The sequence below is a fragment of the Oncorhynchus nerka genome, linkage group LG24 (genome assembly GCF_034236695.1).
Source record: "Oncorhynchus nerka isolate Pitt River linkage group LG24, Oner_Uvic_2.0, whole genome shotgun sequence".
Classification (NCBI taxonomy): domain Eukaryota; kingdom Metazoa; phylum Chordata; class Actinopteri; order Salmoniformes; family Salmonidae; genus Oncorhynchus; species Oncorhynchus nerka.
In genome coordinates this window covers 43337138-43353414 of record NC_088419.1, presented here as the reverse complement: position 1 = coordinate 43353414, position 16277 = coordinate 43337138, and the positions used below count along the sequence as shown (strand labels likewise).

At 43.0% G+C, this 16277-nt stretch overlaps 1 protein-coding gene across 2 annotated transcripts in view; it reads left to right on the top strand.

The window, feature by feature from the left end:
* The first annotated feature begins 6721 nt into the window (after positions 1-6721).
* Positions 6722-16277, top strand: part of LOC115108027 (A-kinase anchor protein 12-like) — a 55464-nt gene continuing 45908 nt past the window's right edge. For both annotated transcript variants that reach the window (XM_029631898.2, XM_065008918.1), the window contains exon 1: positions 6722-7072. In XM_029631898.2, coding sequence (XP_029487758.1) covers positions 6956-7072 — 117 coding nt within the window. In that variant the 5' untranslated portion in view covers positions 6722-6955. The remainder of the gene's footprint in view (positions 7073-16277) is intronic.

The following is a 16277-nucleotide window of genomic DNA, read 5'->3' as shown; positions in this document are numbered from 1 at the left end:
ATGGCTTGATTGGGATTTAAACCTTCTCTCAAACAACTTAATACATACTCTTAGAATAGGGTTCCCCCTACCCTGCAAGCAGATACCCATAGACTTCCAGTCATTGCACTAATGCTAGTTAGCATTGGCTCACAAATCTACCTTTAACTTCCTTCATACTGGACACAGATACATAAAAATAGTATCCCTTAGATCATCTGACTCTGGGGAAGTAAACAAAGGGCCTCATTGTCAAAATCCTGAAGTATCCATTTAAGAGGTGAAGCCGGGGGGTGGTTCTACTATGCTAACATAGGGAATTGTTTTAAGATGGTCATACCAAGGATCATTTACATTTTTGATTTTGAATTTTAGGACCCCTTTAGATATAATATATTTTTTTACAAAAATTATTTGATAAAACCTTTGTATTTATTAAGGATCCCCATTCTTTCTGGGGTCCAGCAACATAAAGGCAGTAATATACAATACCATGTTTTATTAGAATCACTTTTATAGATAACTTTGACACCTGGAAACAGAAGATACTCTACAGGAATGACGGTGTCCATCCAAATCAAGGCTGCGTTGAAACAATGACCCAAGACTAGCTCAGTTAATCCCTACCATTGTGACAATGAGTCATCATAATGCTGCATCAAATGTACGTGATCCTAGGGGCATTAGCAGACACAATGGAAGTAACTTCAATTATGTCCCCCTAATTGCCCTGAATACCTCTGTTGATCCTACAGCTATTATATGCAGTAATCATGAGCCGTTGAACCAGAGTTATACTGTTACCACTGTGGTGGTGTGCCATAGTAGGAAGATCACCATGTGCAGCTCACCCTGCTCTAATACAGTGCCTTGTGATGTTTATGGTACATATTGGAGTGCCAACAAAAGAAGCTTGTCAAAGGTAATGCATATTTTATATTTTATTTTAGCGTTTTGTGTAGCGCCTGCTACGCTAGCTCCTTTGTTTACTGCTGGTGCAGATGGCTGCAGGCTATCAGATAATAGCTTCTTATGCTTTCGCCGAAAAGCATTTTTTAAATCTGACATGTTGCCTGGATTCACAACAAGTTTCTTACATGTGTGATTTAATGAAAGTTTGAATTTTATAGCATTTTTTTTTTAAATCTGGCGCGCTGCATTTCCCCTGGAAATTGGCCAGTTGAGATGCTAGTAATATGGCTACAGGTTCACCTGCCTCACCTGAAGCCCTTTCTTGTGGAGAGTTGCTATAGACCACCAAGTGCTAACAGTCAGTCTGGATAATATTTGTGAAATGATAATGTATGTGATATCAACAGAGAGATATACACAGAGAGTGACCTTAATATTGATGGGCTTTCATCAGGGGCGGCAGGGTAGCCTAGTAGTTAGAGCATTGGACTAGTAACCGAAAGGTTGCAAGTTCAAATCCCCGAGCTGTCAAGGTACAAAATCTGTCGTTCTGCCCCTGAACAGGCAGTTAACCCACTGTTCCTAGGCCGTCATTGAAAATAAGAATTTGTTCTTAACTGACTTGCGTAGTAAAAAATAAATAAAAAAAATCTGCTAACTAAAAAAAGCTTCAAACTGTAACCAGGTTATCAGTCAATCTACTAGGGTATTTACAAACTTGGTGTTACTTGCTGAGGAGGCCTGTAATTTGCAAATTCTGAAATTCCAAACAAAATGTTACTGCTACACAAACCCGTAACCACATCTTGATGGACAAACAGTCACCAGCACATTTATGATTTACTAGACAGGCACACCATCTCAGGTTGAAAATACGTGTGTGTTTGTGTGTAAGAGAGTTTATGCATCACATGTTAATAGTAACATGAGTGCTGTGCATTGTGACTTTGCCAAATTGTTCCTCTTAATCAGATATTTCCTCATATGGATATGTTGCGTAAGAGAGAAACTTCTCACACAGCCTGGTAACTTGCACAGGGTTCCCACGGGTCCTTGAAATCCTTGAATGTTTTTGAATTTGAGAAGAAAAACAATCAGGGGTGGATAAGCTTTAATATTGTGGGAAGATTGTTGCTTCCATCAATGTAATTGTCTGTATTTCCAATCCCCCATATATTTTTGGGGTAAACATACATTCATACATACATACATACATACATACATACATACATACATACATACATACATACATACATTCATACATTCATACATATACACATACAGTTAACTCTAAGCGGGCTGTCATGTGCCTTTTACTGAGGAGTGGCTTCAGTCGGTCCACTCTACTATAAAGGCTGGATTGGTGCAGTGCTGCAGAGATTGTTTTCCTTCTGGAAGGTTCTCCCATCTCCACAGAGGAATTCTGGAGCTCTGTCAGAATGCCCATCAGATTCTTGGTCACCTCCCTGACCAAGGCTCTTCTCCCCTGATTGCCAGTTCTAGGAAGAGTCTTGGACGTTTCAAACTTCTTCCATTTAAGAATGATGGAGTCCACTGTGTTCTTGGGGACCTTCAATGCTGCAGAAATGTTTTGCTACCCTTCCCCAGATCTGTGCCTCGACACAATCCTGTTTCGGCGCTCTATGGACATTTCATTTGACCTCATGGCTTGGTTCTTGCTCTGACATGCAAAGTCAAATGTGGAACCTTATAAATACAGGAGTGTGCCTTTCTAAATCATGTCCAATCAATTGAATTTCCTACAGGTGGACTCCAATCAAGTTGCAGAAACATCTCAAGGATGATCAATGGAAACAGGATGCACCTGAGCTCAATTTCGAGTCTCATAGCAAAGGGTCTGTTTTTTATTTTTAATACATTTGCAAACATTTCTAAAACCTGTTTTTGCTTTGTCATTATGGGCTATTGTGTGTAGATTGATGAGGACATTTAATTTAATTGAATCCATTTCAGAATAAGGCTGTAACATAACAAAATGTGGAAAAAGTAAAGGGGTCTGAATGCTTTCCGAATGCACTGTATATTTAGCAATAACAAACAAGAAAAAACATTTCTAGAATAATAACGTTAGAAGCTGACCTTGGGAGTTAGGCTAATTAACACTGCAAGCTCGTGCTAGCTGTGACGTCATCAGTCACTCTTAAAGGGACATGCTTTCTTACAGGTAAGTTGATACCGATTGGGAGGCTGGAGATAGGGGTGTGAGCAGGTGGGCCTGGGCAAGGTTGATGTTGTGGATCTTTGAATATGTTGACGTTTATATGTGTATGTTTTGTATTGTTGCGACAAAAATAATAAAACATTTAATAACCATAAGATTCAATCGAATTACTTTGATTTCCAGTAGGAACAAAAATAGTCCTATAGGATTCTGATATAGGTGATACAAAATCCTATCATATATGGAACAATATAAATACTTTTGATTTCCAATCGGGGGAGAAAGTTGTCAAATATGATACCATTTGGATTCTGATACTGGTGACACAAAATACTTTAGGACTGCGAGAATCCTATAGGCAGTGGCAACCCATTCAGGGCAGGTGGGGCTTTCCTGTTTTGTATTTAGGCATTAATACATGTCACATATCAGTTTGCAAACAATGTAAATAATATATATATATATACATATTTAATTGAGTTAAGAAAGTACTTTTCTTGAGTAAAGCAGCTCCAAAATGCAGGTGTTTCAGCCTAGCTCTGTGTTTTCTGTGGTGGTGGGGAAAGCCAGCAGAAAATATTGAGTTGCGCCGTGATTGGCTCAGTGTTCTATCACTCATGGGGACACTAAATCACCACCACGTCTAAGGGTAGAGCTAGAAAATTCAAGCTCCTTGGGTGCTGCCATATAGTTACATTAGAAGTGCCCATCCAAGAAGGGTCAAGGTCAGTGGCCACAGATAACATTACGTCAAATCACATTATATCTACAGTAGCTTTGATTGGACTGATCATGTCAACATCATACTTTCAAAATCTAAGCTAGCAGTCATCATCATGAATGAAGTCGACAATCTTACTGGCAAATCCTTTTTAATCCTTGTATATGAAGAGTATTAATGAAGATAAATTATAGATAAAATGTATCGGTGCTCATCGTCCATTGGACATAAACATTACACAACAAGTTGGAAAACGCAAAATAAAACAAGGAATCAGTGTGGCTAACTGCAAGCATTGCAAAGCAACCATTAGCCTGCTATTCAGTGGAGTGGCTGTGTGGTCCCAAGTCTAAGATTAAGGCTCTCTTTAACTATTTTAAAATGATAAACATTCAACATTGGCCAAGGTGTCAATGAAGCATGATTTGTTCAGCGCTCAAAACAACTGTTAACTCGTAACTGCAAAATCGTTAACTCGGAACTGCAGACTTTAGTGAGTTCAAGACTACTGGGAACTAGGGAAAAAATGAGCTACGACTGGGAAAATACGTTTGTGTATGGACAGACGCTGGGAGATGCGAAGCAAGCACAGGGAGGGAATATTTAATAAATAACAGACATGAAACAAAACCCGGACAGCTTCTGGACAAGGGAAACATAACATTAATGCTGACACAGGGATCAAACTGAGGAATAGACAAATATACTCTAGAGGAGGCAATCAATAAAGTAATGGAGTCCAGGTGAGTCCAATGAAGCGCTGATGCACGTAATTATGGTGACAGTTTTGCGTAATGATGGGCGGCCTTCGAGCGTAAGAGAGGGGGAGAGGGAGCAGGCGTGACAGATTGGAACTTTCATCCAACTCGGAATTGTAAATTCGGAACTCGGGCCTCTTTCTAGATCTACGCCCTGAAGATCACTGATGTCATCATGATTCAACTGTTTTCCCCAGTTGTCTTGAAAGCACCATAAATCCAGAGAATGCCAGACTTTGATGGCAAAGTTTGCCTACATATGGCCGCCACACCACCTTCCTGTTCAAGTGAGCACAGCACAACAAGGTGAGTCCAAAAATGTGTTGTATGCTGCTGCATAAATGATGTCATATGCCAAGGGCAAGACGGAGCTGCTCTTCCTCCCGGGGAAGGACTGCCCGTTCCATGATCTCGCCATCACGGTTGACAACTCCATTGTGTCCTCCTCCCGGAGCGCTAAGAACCTTGGCGTGATCCTGGACAACACCTTGTCGTTCTCAACTAACATCAAGGCGGTGGCCCGTTCTTGTAGGTTCATGCTCTACAACATCCGCAGAGTACGACCCTGCCTCACACAGGAAGCAGCGCAGGTCCTAATCCAGGCACTTGTCATCTCCCGTCTGGATTACTGCAACTCGCTGTTGGCTGGGCTCCCTGCCTGTGCCATTAAACCCCTACAACTCATCCAGAACGCCGCAGCCCGTCTGGTGTTCAACCTTCCCAAGTTCTCTCACGTCACCCCGCTCCTCCGCTCTCTCCACTGGCTTCCAGTTGAAGCTCGCATCCGCTACAAGACCATGGTGCTTGCCTACGGAGCTGTGAGGGGAACGGCACCTCAGTACCTCCAGGCTCTGATCAGGCCCTACACCCAAACAAGGGCACTGCGTTCATCCACCTCTGGCCTGCTCGCCTCCCTACCACTGAGGAAGTACAGTTCCCGAGCAGCCCAGTCAAAACTGTTCGCTGCTCTGGCCCCCCAATGGTGGAACAAACTCCCTCACGACGCCAGGACAGCGGAGTCAATCACCACCTTCCGGAGACACCTGAAACCCCACCTCTTTCAGGAATACCTAGGATAGGATAAAGTAATCCTTCTCACCCCCTCCCCCCTTAAAAGATTTAGATGCACTATTGTAAAGTGGCTGTTCCACTGGATGTCTTAAGGTGAACGCACCAATTTGTAAGTCGCTCTGGATAAGAGCGTCTGCTAAATGACTTAAATGTAAATGTAAATGTAAGGGGATATGTATACTGTAGCTAAGAAAGTAATACTAAGTGTATGTTGTGTAGCCCATGTGCCTCACTCTAATAATTTTGTATATTTTCACCTCTTAATTTCGCCTACTGTTCTGACTTGATGGTGCACATGTAGCCTACAACCTGTTTTTGAGAAATGTAATCATTGAATATTGTAGGTGCTTTCATTGTCTGCTTATATTCAGCCTTTATTTATCCTACCGTTCTGACTTTGTGTACAGGGAGAGCACTGTAAGAACGGCCCATGTTCTGAATTCTGTCACTGTACATTTCAAAAGTGCTGAACAAATAGTTGTATTGACTACGTTCGTCCTAGATTGCTCATTGTCTTAATTGAAATTACGGATGGCCTCTTATCCGCTTGTCGTCCCCTTATGCCATAGTTTCTACATCTCACTTGTCAGTAGAAACCACATTTGTTTAAGCAAGTCAGCCATGTCAGCAATGTTTTTTTTATAGGCCGTAAATGAGGCTGAATGAACTGTTTCGCTGCCAACAAGGCTCCGCTGATCGCCAGGTGTCGCAGTGGTAAGGTGTTGAGCCTGCTGTTGGGACAGCTTTATGTAGGCCCTAACAGTTTGTGGGCAGCGTTTGTCACCATTATAGTGCAATTCATGCATTGTTTAGTTTTGTGTTGTGTAGTGGCTTTGCTGGCATGTTGTTTTTTTTGCCTGTCAAGATGTACATGCCAAAATCGACACTGCCTATAGGATCCAAAATTATACTTTTTTATTTCCAATACTTGAAAATGTAGGCATAAACAATACATATGGTACAGTACAATAGGGAAAATAGAATAAAGATGCTCCTCCCCTTTGATCTGAAAACAACGCGCTCTGTGTAGCAGGTAGAAAGTCACAGTGACACGATGCTGCTACCAAATTAAGTGATTATGCAACGCTTGCTATTGCACACTGGCCTTGGCCATGTTGTAGGGAGGGGAGGACCGGGGTCCTAAAAGAGTTCGCTGCCTCTCACGTTTCATCACTTGAGCGCTCGACTACCCCGTCTCGGTCCTAGGACGCATTTTAGGCGCGTGGATGCATACTTGCTATCACTGACTACCTTTTTTATTGCTTTTATCACATTTGCTGTGGTTTCCGGACAAGCAGGAGCCAAAAAGGTGAAATAAGTGCGGTTTTCGCGATGGGAGCACAGACCTCATCGCATCGGGACGGGAAGAGCCAAGAGGATGCTTCAGCCGAGAATCTGAGATCAGCGGTGAACGCGATTTTGGAGGTAGATAGCGTCGTCGAATCCAAGGTAAAACAACGGTACCCAGTAATGGCCACTTTACAGCTGACAATGTCAATATCTACTACCCTCAGGCTTAGCCTACACCCCATGTTTATAAACATATTTTAGTTTATTTTGATAGAAAAACAAAGTATAAAATATTGGGCATCAATGTTGAATATTTTTAAGAAATTATAAACTCACGATGCTGCGATCCAGTGCAACTTTTTTTTTGCTGAGTAATGCTATAAGGTGCCTGTGGTCGCTGCAGTTAGCCTGTCTGTACTAGGCTGTAGTAGCGGACTAAACTCTACTCCCGCAGTAATCAAAACGCCAACTGTGGTCTGCCGTGGTCACGATTTACGGCTCAATTACCATGGGCTCACGGCATCAACAGTCCCTGTGTGCGTTTCAATAGCCTATAGCAGCCTAACATGGATCTGCTGCTGCTGATGATGGAGAATGATAAGAAGAAGAATAAAACAGAGATGTATTAAACATTTATATTCATAACACACATGCAGTCACAATACAGGCTGCAATATTTTGTAGCTTGTAATCAATGGCACTCCCCACGTTGATTGACAGCCGCATGTCTTGGTCTTCAGATTTAGCCTCCACATCTAGATAGTTTCCTGCACTTTTTGAAACATATTCAAAGATACCCTAGATAAAATGATGAAAATCATAAAAAAGGTATTGGCCAGTAAAACCTTTTAGCTTTTTGTGTCACATGATAATGCCATGTTTTGATTCCAATGTGCTTGTCCCAGCTCATACATAGCTGTCAAATCAAACAATTTGCTGGTCCCATGTTAGTATGTAGGGTACATAACTGCCACATCTGTGTTATATTGTGAACAATGAACCATGTTGACAACAAGGTCCATATGACTGACACGGATTCTGCTGTGGTGGACAGTGCAGTGCCCCGAAGGCATGTCTCAATTTGCACCATGTGAAAAGAAAAATAACAAGAGCACAGCAAATGTCCAAGGGGGTGCTTGGCTGGTTCTGACTTAAGATCCAGACTCACAGACGCAAACACGCACGCACACACACACACACACACACACACACACACACACACACACACACAGTGGGTGTCCAACACGATACACTCTGCAGCTGGGAGCTGTGGATAGGCATCAGTGATGTTTTTGTTCTACTGTAAGGTAAGAGGAGATAGGCCCACTGACTCCAGATGGGTTATGGATATATTACCTCTGTGAACGCTTCTGTAGGTTATGCGTGAATAATTCAGCTTTAGGAGGACTTCAGTTAATGGCTTGGTACATTTAGCAACCTGCTGTTTTTGAAGCACCATTAAACATAATGCATTTCTTGACCTTTTAGTAGCCAGAAGGTGTAAAGTCAAGTTGATCTTTATTTCGTTGTATTTTAAAGGTCAACAGCTACATCAAAGAGTATTTTAATATTACTATTCTATGCTGAACAGCAAATGAATAGTAAATATTAGAGACGTTCAAATATCCATTTCCCTTGTATTTTGATGCAGCTGTATAGCACAAACTAAGCATTCCCTCAAGCTTGTTTTTCTGTGTGCTGTGTTTGCTCCTGATGTCATGGTGTGTAATAGTGAGGGTATTGTGATTTGTGATTTTAGCAAGAACAGAGAAATAGGCATGTATGTATTTTAGATGACAATGAGTTCCCCACTTTAGCAGCTTTGTAGGACTATTCAAGCAACTTGCTACTTTGCTACTTCAAACATTTTTGCTTTCTCACCAATCTCAAATTTTAGTAACTTCTTGCATTTTTACCAAACTAAGTTGGAGGATTGGATACAGGAGCCAGCTTTATGCAATGACGATGAAGGTCGTGATTTTGATGGTTTCCCATCTAAAATGTTTCCCATCTGATTGGTTTAATATCCACCTATCGAACTGGAGAGCATTCTAAACTTGATAAGACCAGGAAGAGATCAAATCCTCACTGAAGTAGCTATGAGTTGCATACACACCTATTCAGTTTCAGCCTGAAGTAAATCAAAAGTTTACCGTTTTCAGGCCTTTAGAGACTAAACTTGATAAGATCAGGAGGATATCAAATCCTCACTGAAGTAGCTATGAGTTGCATACACATCTATTCAGTTTCAGCCTGAAGTAAATCAAAGGTTTACCGTTTTTCAGCCCTTTAGTGACTAAACTTGATAAGACCAGGAAGAGATCAAATCCTCCCTGAAGTAGCTATGAGTTGCATACACACCTATTCAATGCATGTTTATGGCAGAGTCTTTGTCATTTGGACTAGGACCTTCTCTCTCAGGGCCATCATGTGTTAAGAGTTTTGGTCGGGATGCAAATCCAGCCAGCTTTAGACGTTTGCCGTTGTCTTTAAGCCTACCTTATGGTTTGAGATTTTGCTTACCTCGTATGTCATATAATCCAGCCCATCTGACTGATTAGACCCCCATGACCTGTTATAACATAGTTATACCATCTTTATGATATTGAAATGTAAGATTGTCACCCAGTGTCAATGAGAAGCCAGACCATCTCAGGAATGATGGGGATACAGCTCTAACAGATCCACAGATGATGCAATCTCTATTGCACTCCACACTGTCCTTTCCCACCTGGACAAAAGGAACACCTACGTGAGCATGCTATTCATTGACTACAGGGACCATAGTGCCCTCAAAGCTCACCACAAAGCTAAGGATCCTGGGACTAAACACATCCCTCTGCCACTGGATCCTGGACCTGACGGGCCGCCCCCAAGTGGTAAGGGTAGGTAACAACACATCTGCCACGCTGATCCGTAACACTGGAGCCCCTCAGGGGTGCGTGCTCAGTCCCCTTCTGTACTCCCTGTTCACCCATGACTGCATGGCCAGGCACGACTCCAACACCACCATTAAGTTTGCAGACGACACCACAATGGTAGGCCTGATCACTGACAACAAAGAGACAGCCTATAGGGAGGAGGTCAGAGACCTGGCCGGGTGGTGCCAGAATAACAATATCCCTCAATATAATCAAGACAGAGGAGATGATTGTGGACGACAGGAAAAGGAGGACCGAGCATGCCCCCATTCTCTTCGACGGGGCTGTAGTGGAGCAGGTTGAGAGCTTCAGGTTCCTTGGTGTCCACATCACCAACAAACTAGAATGGTCCAAACACACCAAGACAGTCGTGAAGAGGGCAAGACAAAACCTATTCCCCCTCAGGAGACTGAAAATATTTGGCATGGGTCCTCAGAACCTCATAAGGTTCTACAGCTGCAACATCGAGAGCATCCTGACTGGTTGCATCGCTGCCTGTTACGGCATCTGCTTAGTTTAGAGTGTTGTAGAGTGTTCAAGCAGAGGAGTTGTTGCCTTCATCGACTCGGAAATTAGTGACTAATACGCGCACCCTTCTATGGGCATGTGAGGAGGGTTCTTGAAATGTAACATCTATCAAAATGTAGCTGCTGGAATCCAGCGGTCCGTTCTAGCCGTTTCAAAAGGAGGCGTGACAACATCGTGATTTTGATATATGGTTACGTGAGAATAGGCGGGATCCTAAATACTAGTAATTGGGGGAGGGGGGGGGAATCTATATTTACTTATCACAATATTATTTTTGGAAGATAGAATATCGATATTTGACTCCTAGTATCGATTTGTAAAAAGCCGACTAGCTAATATAGCTAGTGATAACTACCGCTAGTCAGCACTACTTGCACCAAAACTCGGTTATTTTTCATCCTATAGCTTGTTCTCCATCTTCTTTTTAAATAATGAGCCAACATATTTTCAGTACTTTTATTTCCCTGACTGATAAATGTATTTTCTCATGCTCTCTCATCTCTCTGTAGCAGACATATAGTGAGCAATATGTTTGGACCATCAAATTGCAATAGAATCGCCGTATCGTCTCGCAATACATTTTGATTCGTGAGCATCGCAATACATATAGTATCGGCACCTAAGTATTGTGACAATATTGTATCGTGAGGTCGCTGGCAATTCCCAGCCCTACTAAATACATTGTTTTGCTCCTGACACACAATACCTGTGTCAATCAAGAAATGTATGTAACATTAACACCATCCATCCATAAGCACATACAGTACATGCATTCATACAAACACTGTTTACACATGCCTGTGTCATGCTACATGCAGTTCACAATAGAGGGCCATTCACTTGCTGTAAGCAGAACACAGTAGCGGGTGATTATAAACATTGACATGGGTAATGTAATGTAATGAGTAGATCGCTTAAAGGCCCATACGTTCTTTTATAATGAGCTTTGGCTGGTCTAGCTCCATTATGAGTCTTATTATCCTGTTTAGGACTGAAGGACGAGGCAGGCATAGAGGGATGGGAGTGGGTGAGGAGGGGGGAGGAGGGGAGTGCGTAAAGCCAAATTGAGGAGCCATTGAGGATTGGCTGAGGGAGACAGGCTTGAGTGTGCACAAGCCCAAAACAGCCAGGAAGGAGAGTGTTTTGGGTGGGTGGGGGGATGGAGGGATGAGAGACAGAGAGTGGGAGAGCGAGGGGAGGAGAGAGGTAGAGAGAGAGCCCGAGAGGTGGAGTGAAATGGGGACCTGCCAGGGTGACAAAGACCGATGAATCGGGTGATTGTTCTTGGTCCCCTTGGTTAAAAGGACCCTGATGACAGCAGGGGTAGAGAGTGAAACGGACTCAGGTAAAGAAAGAGTCTAAGGGGAGATCTAGGCAGCCAGGCAACCCGTGATACAAGTCAGTATTCGACGTCCATCCATGTCTGAACAAGTTGGAAGATGACGTGGAAACTGGCCACTAGGGGCAACAATGAGCGGTGTTACCTTCAAGTAGATTTCAATTTTTGATTGTAGATGGGGTTGACAAATGGGCATAAGCATCTGCCTCTGATTCCAAAAGTTGCAGGTTCAAATCCAGCAATAGAAAGTTGTTTTTTAAATTTTCTGTTCTAAGCATATCCCAAACCTTAACCCTTACCTTGACCATTTGGAGTTAATGCCTAAACTTTATATTTATTTAACAAGGCAAGTTAGTTAAGAACAAATTCTTATTTACAATGACGGCCTACCCTGGCGGCGCTGGGCCACTTGTGACTAGGGGACACCCAATCACTTCCGGTTGTGATTCAGCCTAGAGTCGTACCAGGATCTGTAGTGATGCCTCTAGCGTTGAGATGCAGTGCCTTAGACCGCTGCATCACTTGGGAGCCCGAACTTAACCCTTACAATTTCAGAGTTATTGCCTTAACTTAAATACTTCAAAATGTGATGTTTGCAACAACTTCGAAATTTGACGTTTGAGAAACATAAGATGAACGTCTAATTCTGACATGAGACTGAGAGAGCTAGTTGGATCGAGTACCTCGTCTCTCATCTGCAGCTATGGGTTAATGGGAGAGTTTGGACTAAGTAGGAGTCTGTAGCTAGGTCCCAATACTCTCACAAGGCCTCCCTCCGTTCCCCAACTTATTCTCTTCATGACAACTGAGGGGTGGAAGGGCTGGATAGGATGCAACAATATAGCATTAACCTATCCAGTCCTGTCAGATCTTTGATCACAAAGGAAAGACAATGAGAGTTTGCTAATGAAGACTGGGACATGCATGCCTTAGATTCAACCTTTCATTGACTAGGTTCATGTTATAGGAGCCTCACCTGATTACATAATTCAGTTAAACAATAATGGAAGAGGCTTCTGGAGGTCAATCACATTTATTTATAAAGCCCTTTTTCACATCAGCCGATGTCAAAGTTCTGTACAGAAACCCAGACTAAAACCCCCAACAATGCAGATGTAGAAGCACAGTGGCTAGGAAAAACTCCCTAGAAAAGGCAGGAACCTAGGAAGAAACAAAGAGAGGACCCAGGCTCTGAGGAGTGGCCAGTTCTCTTCTGGCTCTGCTGGGTGGAGATTATAACAGAAGATGGCCAAGATGTTCATAGATGACCAGCAGGATCAAATAATAATAATCATAGTGGTTGTAGAGGGTGCCAAAGGTCAGCACCTCAGGACTAAATGCCAGTTGGCAACAGGTGCGGTAGAGAGAGAGAGAGAGAGAGAGAGAGAGAGAGAGTCGAAAACAGCAGGTCCGGGACATGTAGCATGTCTGGTGAACAGGTCAGGGTTCCATAGCCGCAGGCAGAAAAGCTGAAACTGGAGCAGCAGCACGAGCAGGTGGACTGGGGACAGCAAGGAGTCATCAGGCCAGGTAGTTCTGAGGAATGGTCCTCCGAGAGAGGGAGAAAAATAATTAGATGGAGGATACTTAAATTCATACAGGACACCGAATAAGACAGAAATACTCGATATACAGTGCCTTGCAAAATATACAAATGGAAAAGGGGTGCGTGCATTTGCTATGAAGCCCCTAATTAAGATTTAGTGCAACCAATTACCTTCAGAAGTCACAAAATGAGTTAAATGAAGTCCACCTGTGTGCAATTTAAGTGTCACATGATCTGTCACCTGATCTCAGTATATTGTGGCAGACCAGGGTGTTGGGTCGAAACGTTTACACAGATCAGACACAGAGTAGGACTACCTCAGTTTCAAAAGGTGTTGATTAAAATAATAGGTCTCGCCCAAGAGACCCTCTCCGGGATACCGTCTTCTGGGCTCCGGGTCTTGCTATATCCTGTGGGGATCAAAAACGGAACTCCCTCCTGTTACCTCTGGTACCGTCCCCAACTATACGCAAGTCCACCCCCCTCCATTGTGTGCTGCCCTTTATGGGAGTTGTACAGCTGGTGAGCAATCATCCCTTGATTACTCACCAATCCCCAATCAGCCCCAATTAGTCCTGGCCGGAGAACCTGTTGAGACCTGGCACGTCCAGCAGATGGCGCCATCGCCCCATGATGTATACTCCGTCTGTCACCAGGCCTCAACGAATCTCCCCCTGGTGGCTGACCTGCTGTACGTCACAATATATACACCTGTTCTGGATGGCCCCAGAGTCTGCAACACCACTAAGCAAGGGGCACCACCAAGAAAGCGGCACCATGAAGACCAAGAAGCCCTCCAAACAGGTCAGGTACAAAGTTGTGGAGAAGTACAGATCAGGGTTGGGTTATACTTGAACATCCCACCATTAAATCCATTATTAAAAAATGGAAAGAATATGGCACCACAACAAACCTGCCAAAAGATGGCCGCCCACCAAAACTCATGGACCAGGCAAGGAGGGCATTAGCCAGAGAGGCAACAAAGAGACCAAAGATTACCCTGAAGGAGCTGCTAAGCTCCACAGCGGAGATTGGAGTATCTGCCAATAGGACCACTTTAAGCCGTACACTCCACAGAGCTGGGCTTTACGGAAGAGTGACCAGAAAAAAAGCCATCGCTTAAAGAAAATAATAAGCAAACACGTTTGGTGTTCGCCAAAAGGCATGTGGGAGACTCCCCAAATGTATGGAAGAAGGTACTCTGGTCAGATAAGTCTAAAATTGAGCTGTTTGGCCTTCAAGGAAAACACTATGTATGGCGCAAACCCAACTCCTCTCATCACCCCGAGAATACCATCCCCACAGTGAAGCATGGTGGTGGCAACATCATCGTCAGGGACTGGGAAACTGGTCAGAATTGAAGGAATGATGGATGGCACTAAACACAAGGAAATTCTTGAGGGAAACCTGTTTCAGGCTTCCAGAGATTTGAGACTGGGACGGAGGTTCACCTTCCAGCAGGACAATGAGCCTAAGCATACTGCTTAAGGGGAAACATTTAAATGTCTTGGAATGGCCTAGTCAAAGCCCAGATTGTATTCAACAAAATGGGAAAAATGCCAAGGGGGTGAATACTTTCACAAGCCACTGTAACAGACTGACGCTATCTCCCCGACACATAAACTGTTGCAGCATAATTACTGGAGACTGAGACACTGTGGCCCCGTCCGTCGATACCCCTGGACAGGGCCAACATGGCAGGATATAACCCCACCCACTTTGCCAGAGCACTGCCCCCACACCAGTCGAGGGATATATGGAGGGAGCCTAATTCGTTAAGATTGAACGGAGATGTATGCAAGAGACAGAATGCACGTGCAACACATATACAGTCCATTTGCGATGGTACCTTTCTCATGTGCATATAAGTGCACAAGATTGTGTTGTCTATGTATTTGATTGCCATTTTCCTCCAGGAAAACTGAGCACCCCATAATGTGTCACCTCCCAAAGTGATAAGTTGTTCCTTCCTCACATAAATAGGTCCCTGCAAAGATCTCCATCTTAGCTCTTTATCTTCAATACATCCTCTCTAACTCATGGTCAGCCCAATATAAGCCTAACCATGCATAGAATGCATAGATAATTGTAAGGTGATTAGAGGTGCGAAAATCAATCGCTATGGACACTAGAATGGGGATGAGTGATTGGAATTGCTCCCTTGGGTGTCAACAGAAAGGAGAATTAGGGAAGGGGATTGGCCTAATTCTTTATGAAAGGCAAAAGCAATTTGAGAAGGGAAATAGAATTGGAATTCCCTTTATCTTATCTGATATGCTTATTTTCTCCCTGATTGGGAGTATTGTTGTCACCAAGCATATCTTGTTTGATTTAAACTAGTAACTAGGGTTGCAAAGGGTCGGAAACGTTCCGGAAATTTTACATGGGAAGTTAAACCCTGGAATTTTTCTTAAATTCATGAAAAAAGTCAGCTTATAAGAGCAAACATTTTTTTGTGGAACACACAAGGCAATTCTAGGTCTTGTGCCATATTTTGGTTTAACTATCCCCAATTCAATGGAATTGCAACCCTCTGCATGCACAGTGCATTCGTCCATCACACGTGCAGTACACTCTTCCATATACTCTTCCATCACATGTACAGCTGATTCTTAAGATCTTGCACACTAATGAGATGCTATTGAGTCCACACTACTACGCTGTCTGGTAAGTTTTGATTACAATACTGGGTGGGGTGAATATATTTTATACGACAAACAGGGTTTTTTGTTAACTAGTAAATAGTGGTCTACAGCAAAGTGTGTTTAAATCATTTCTAACTTGTAAACAATTTCTGCTAGTTAGGTTTTGCTACCATGTGGGTTTTAGCTTGCTTGAGCCTGCTAACTGAGGAGTGTTAATTCACCTGTTTCCATACGTGTTTCATTTTAAAACATTTTTCTTACAAAGGAGTTGTCTAACTGCTTAACTATTTATCTGTACATGGAATTATATTTGTTTTTTATTTTACAGATTTGTTGCTAATCTTTACAGGAAAATGCCACGGGCACTATGTGATGTGTGGACACA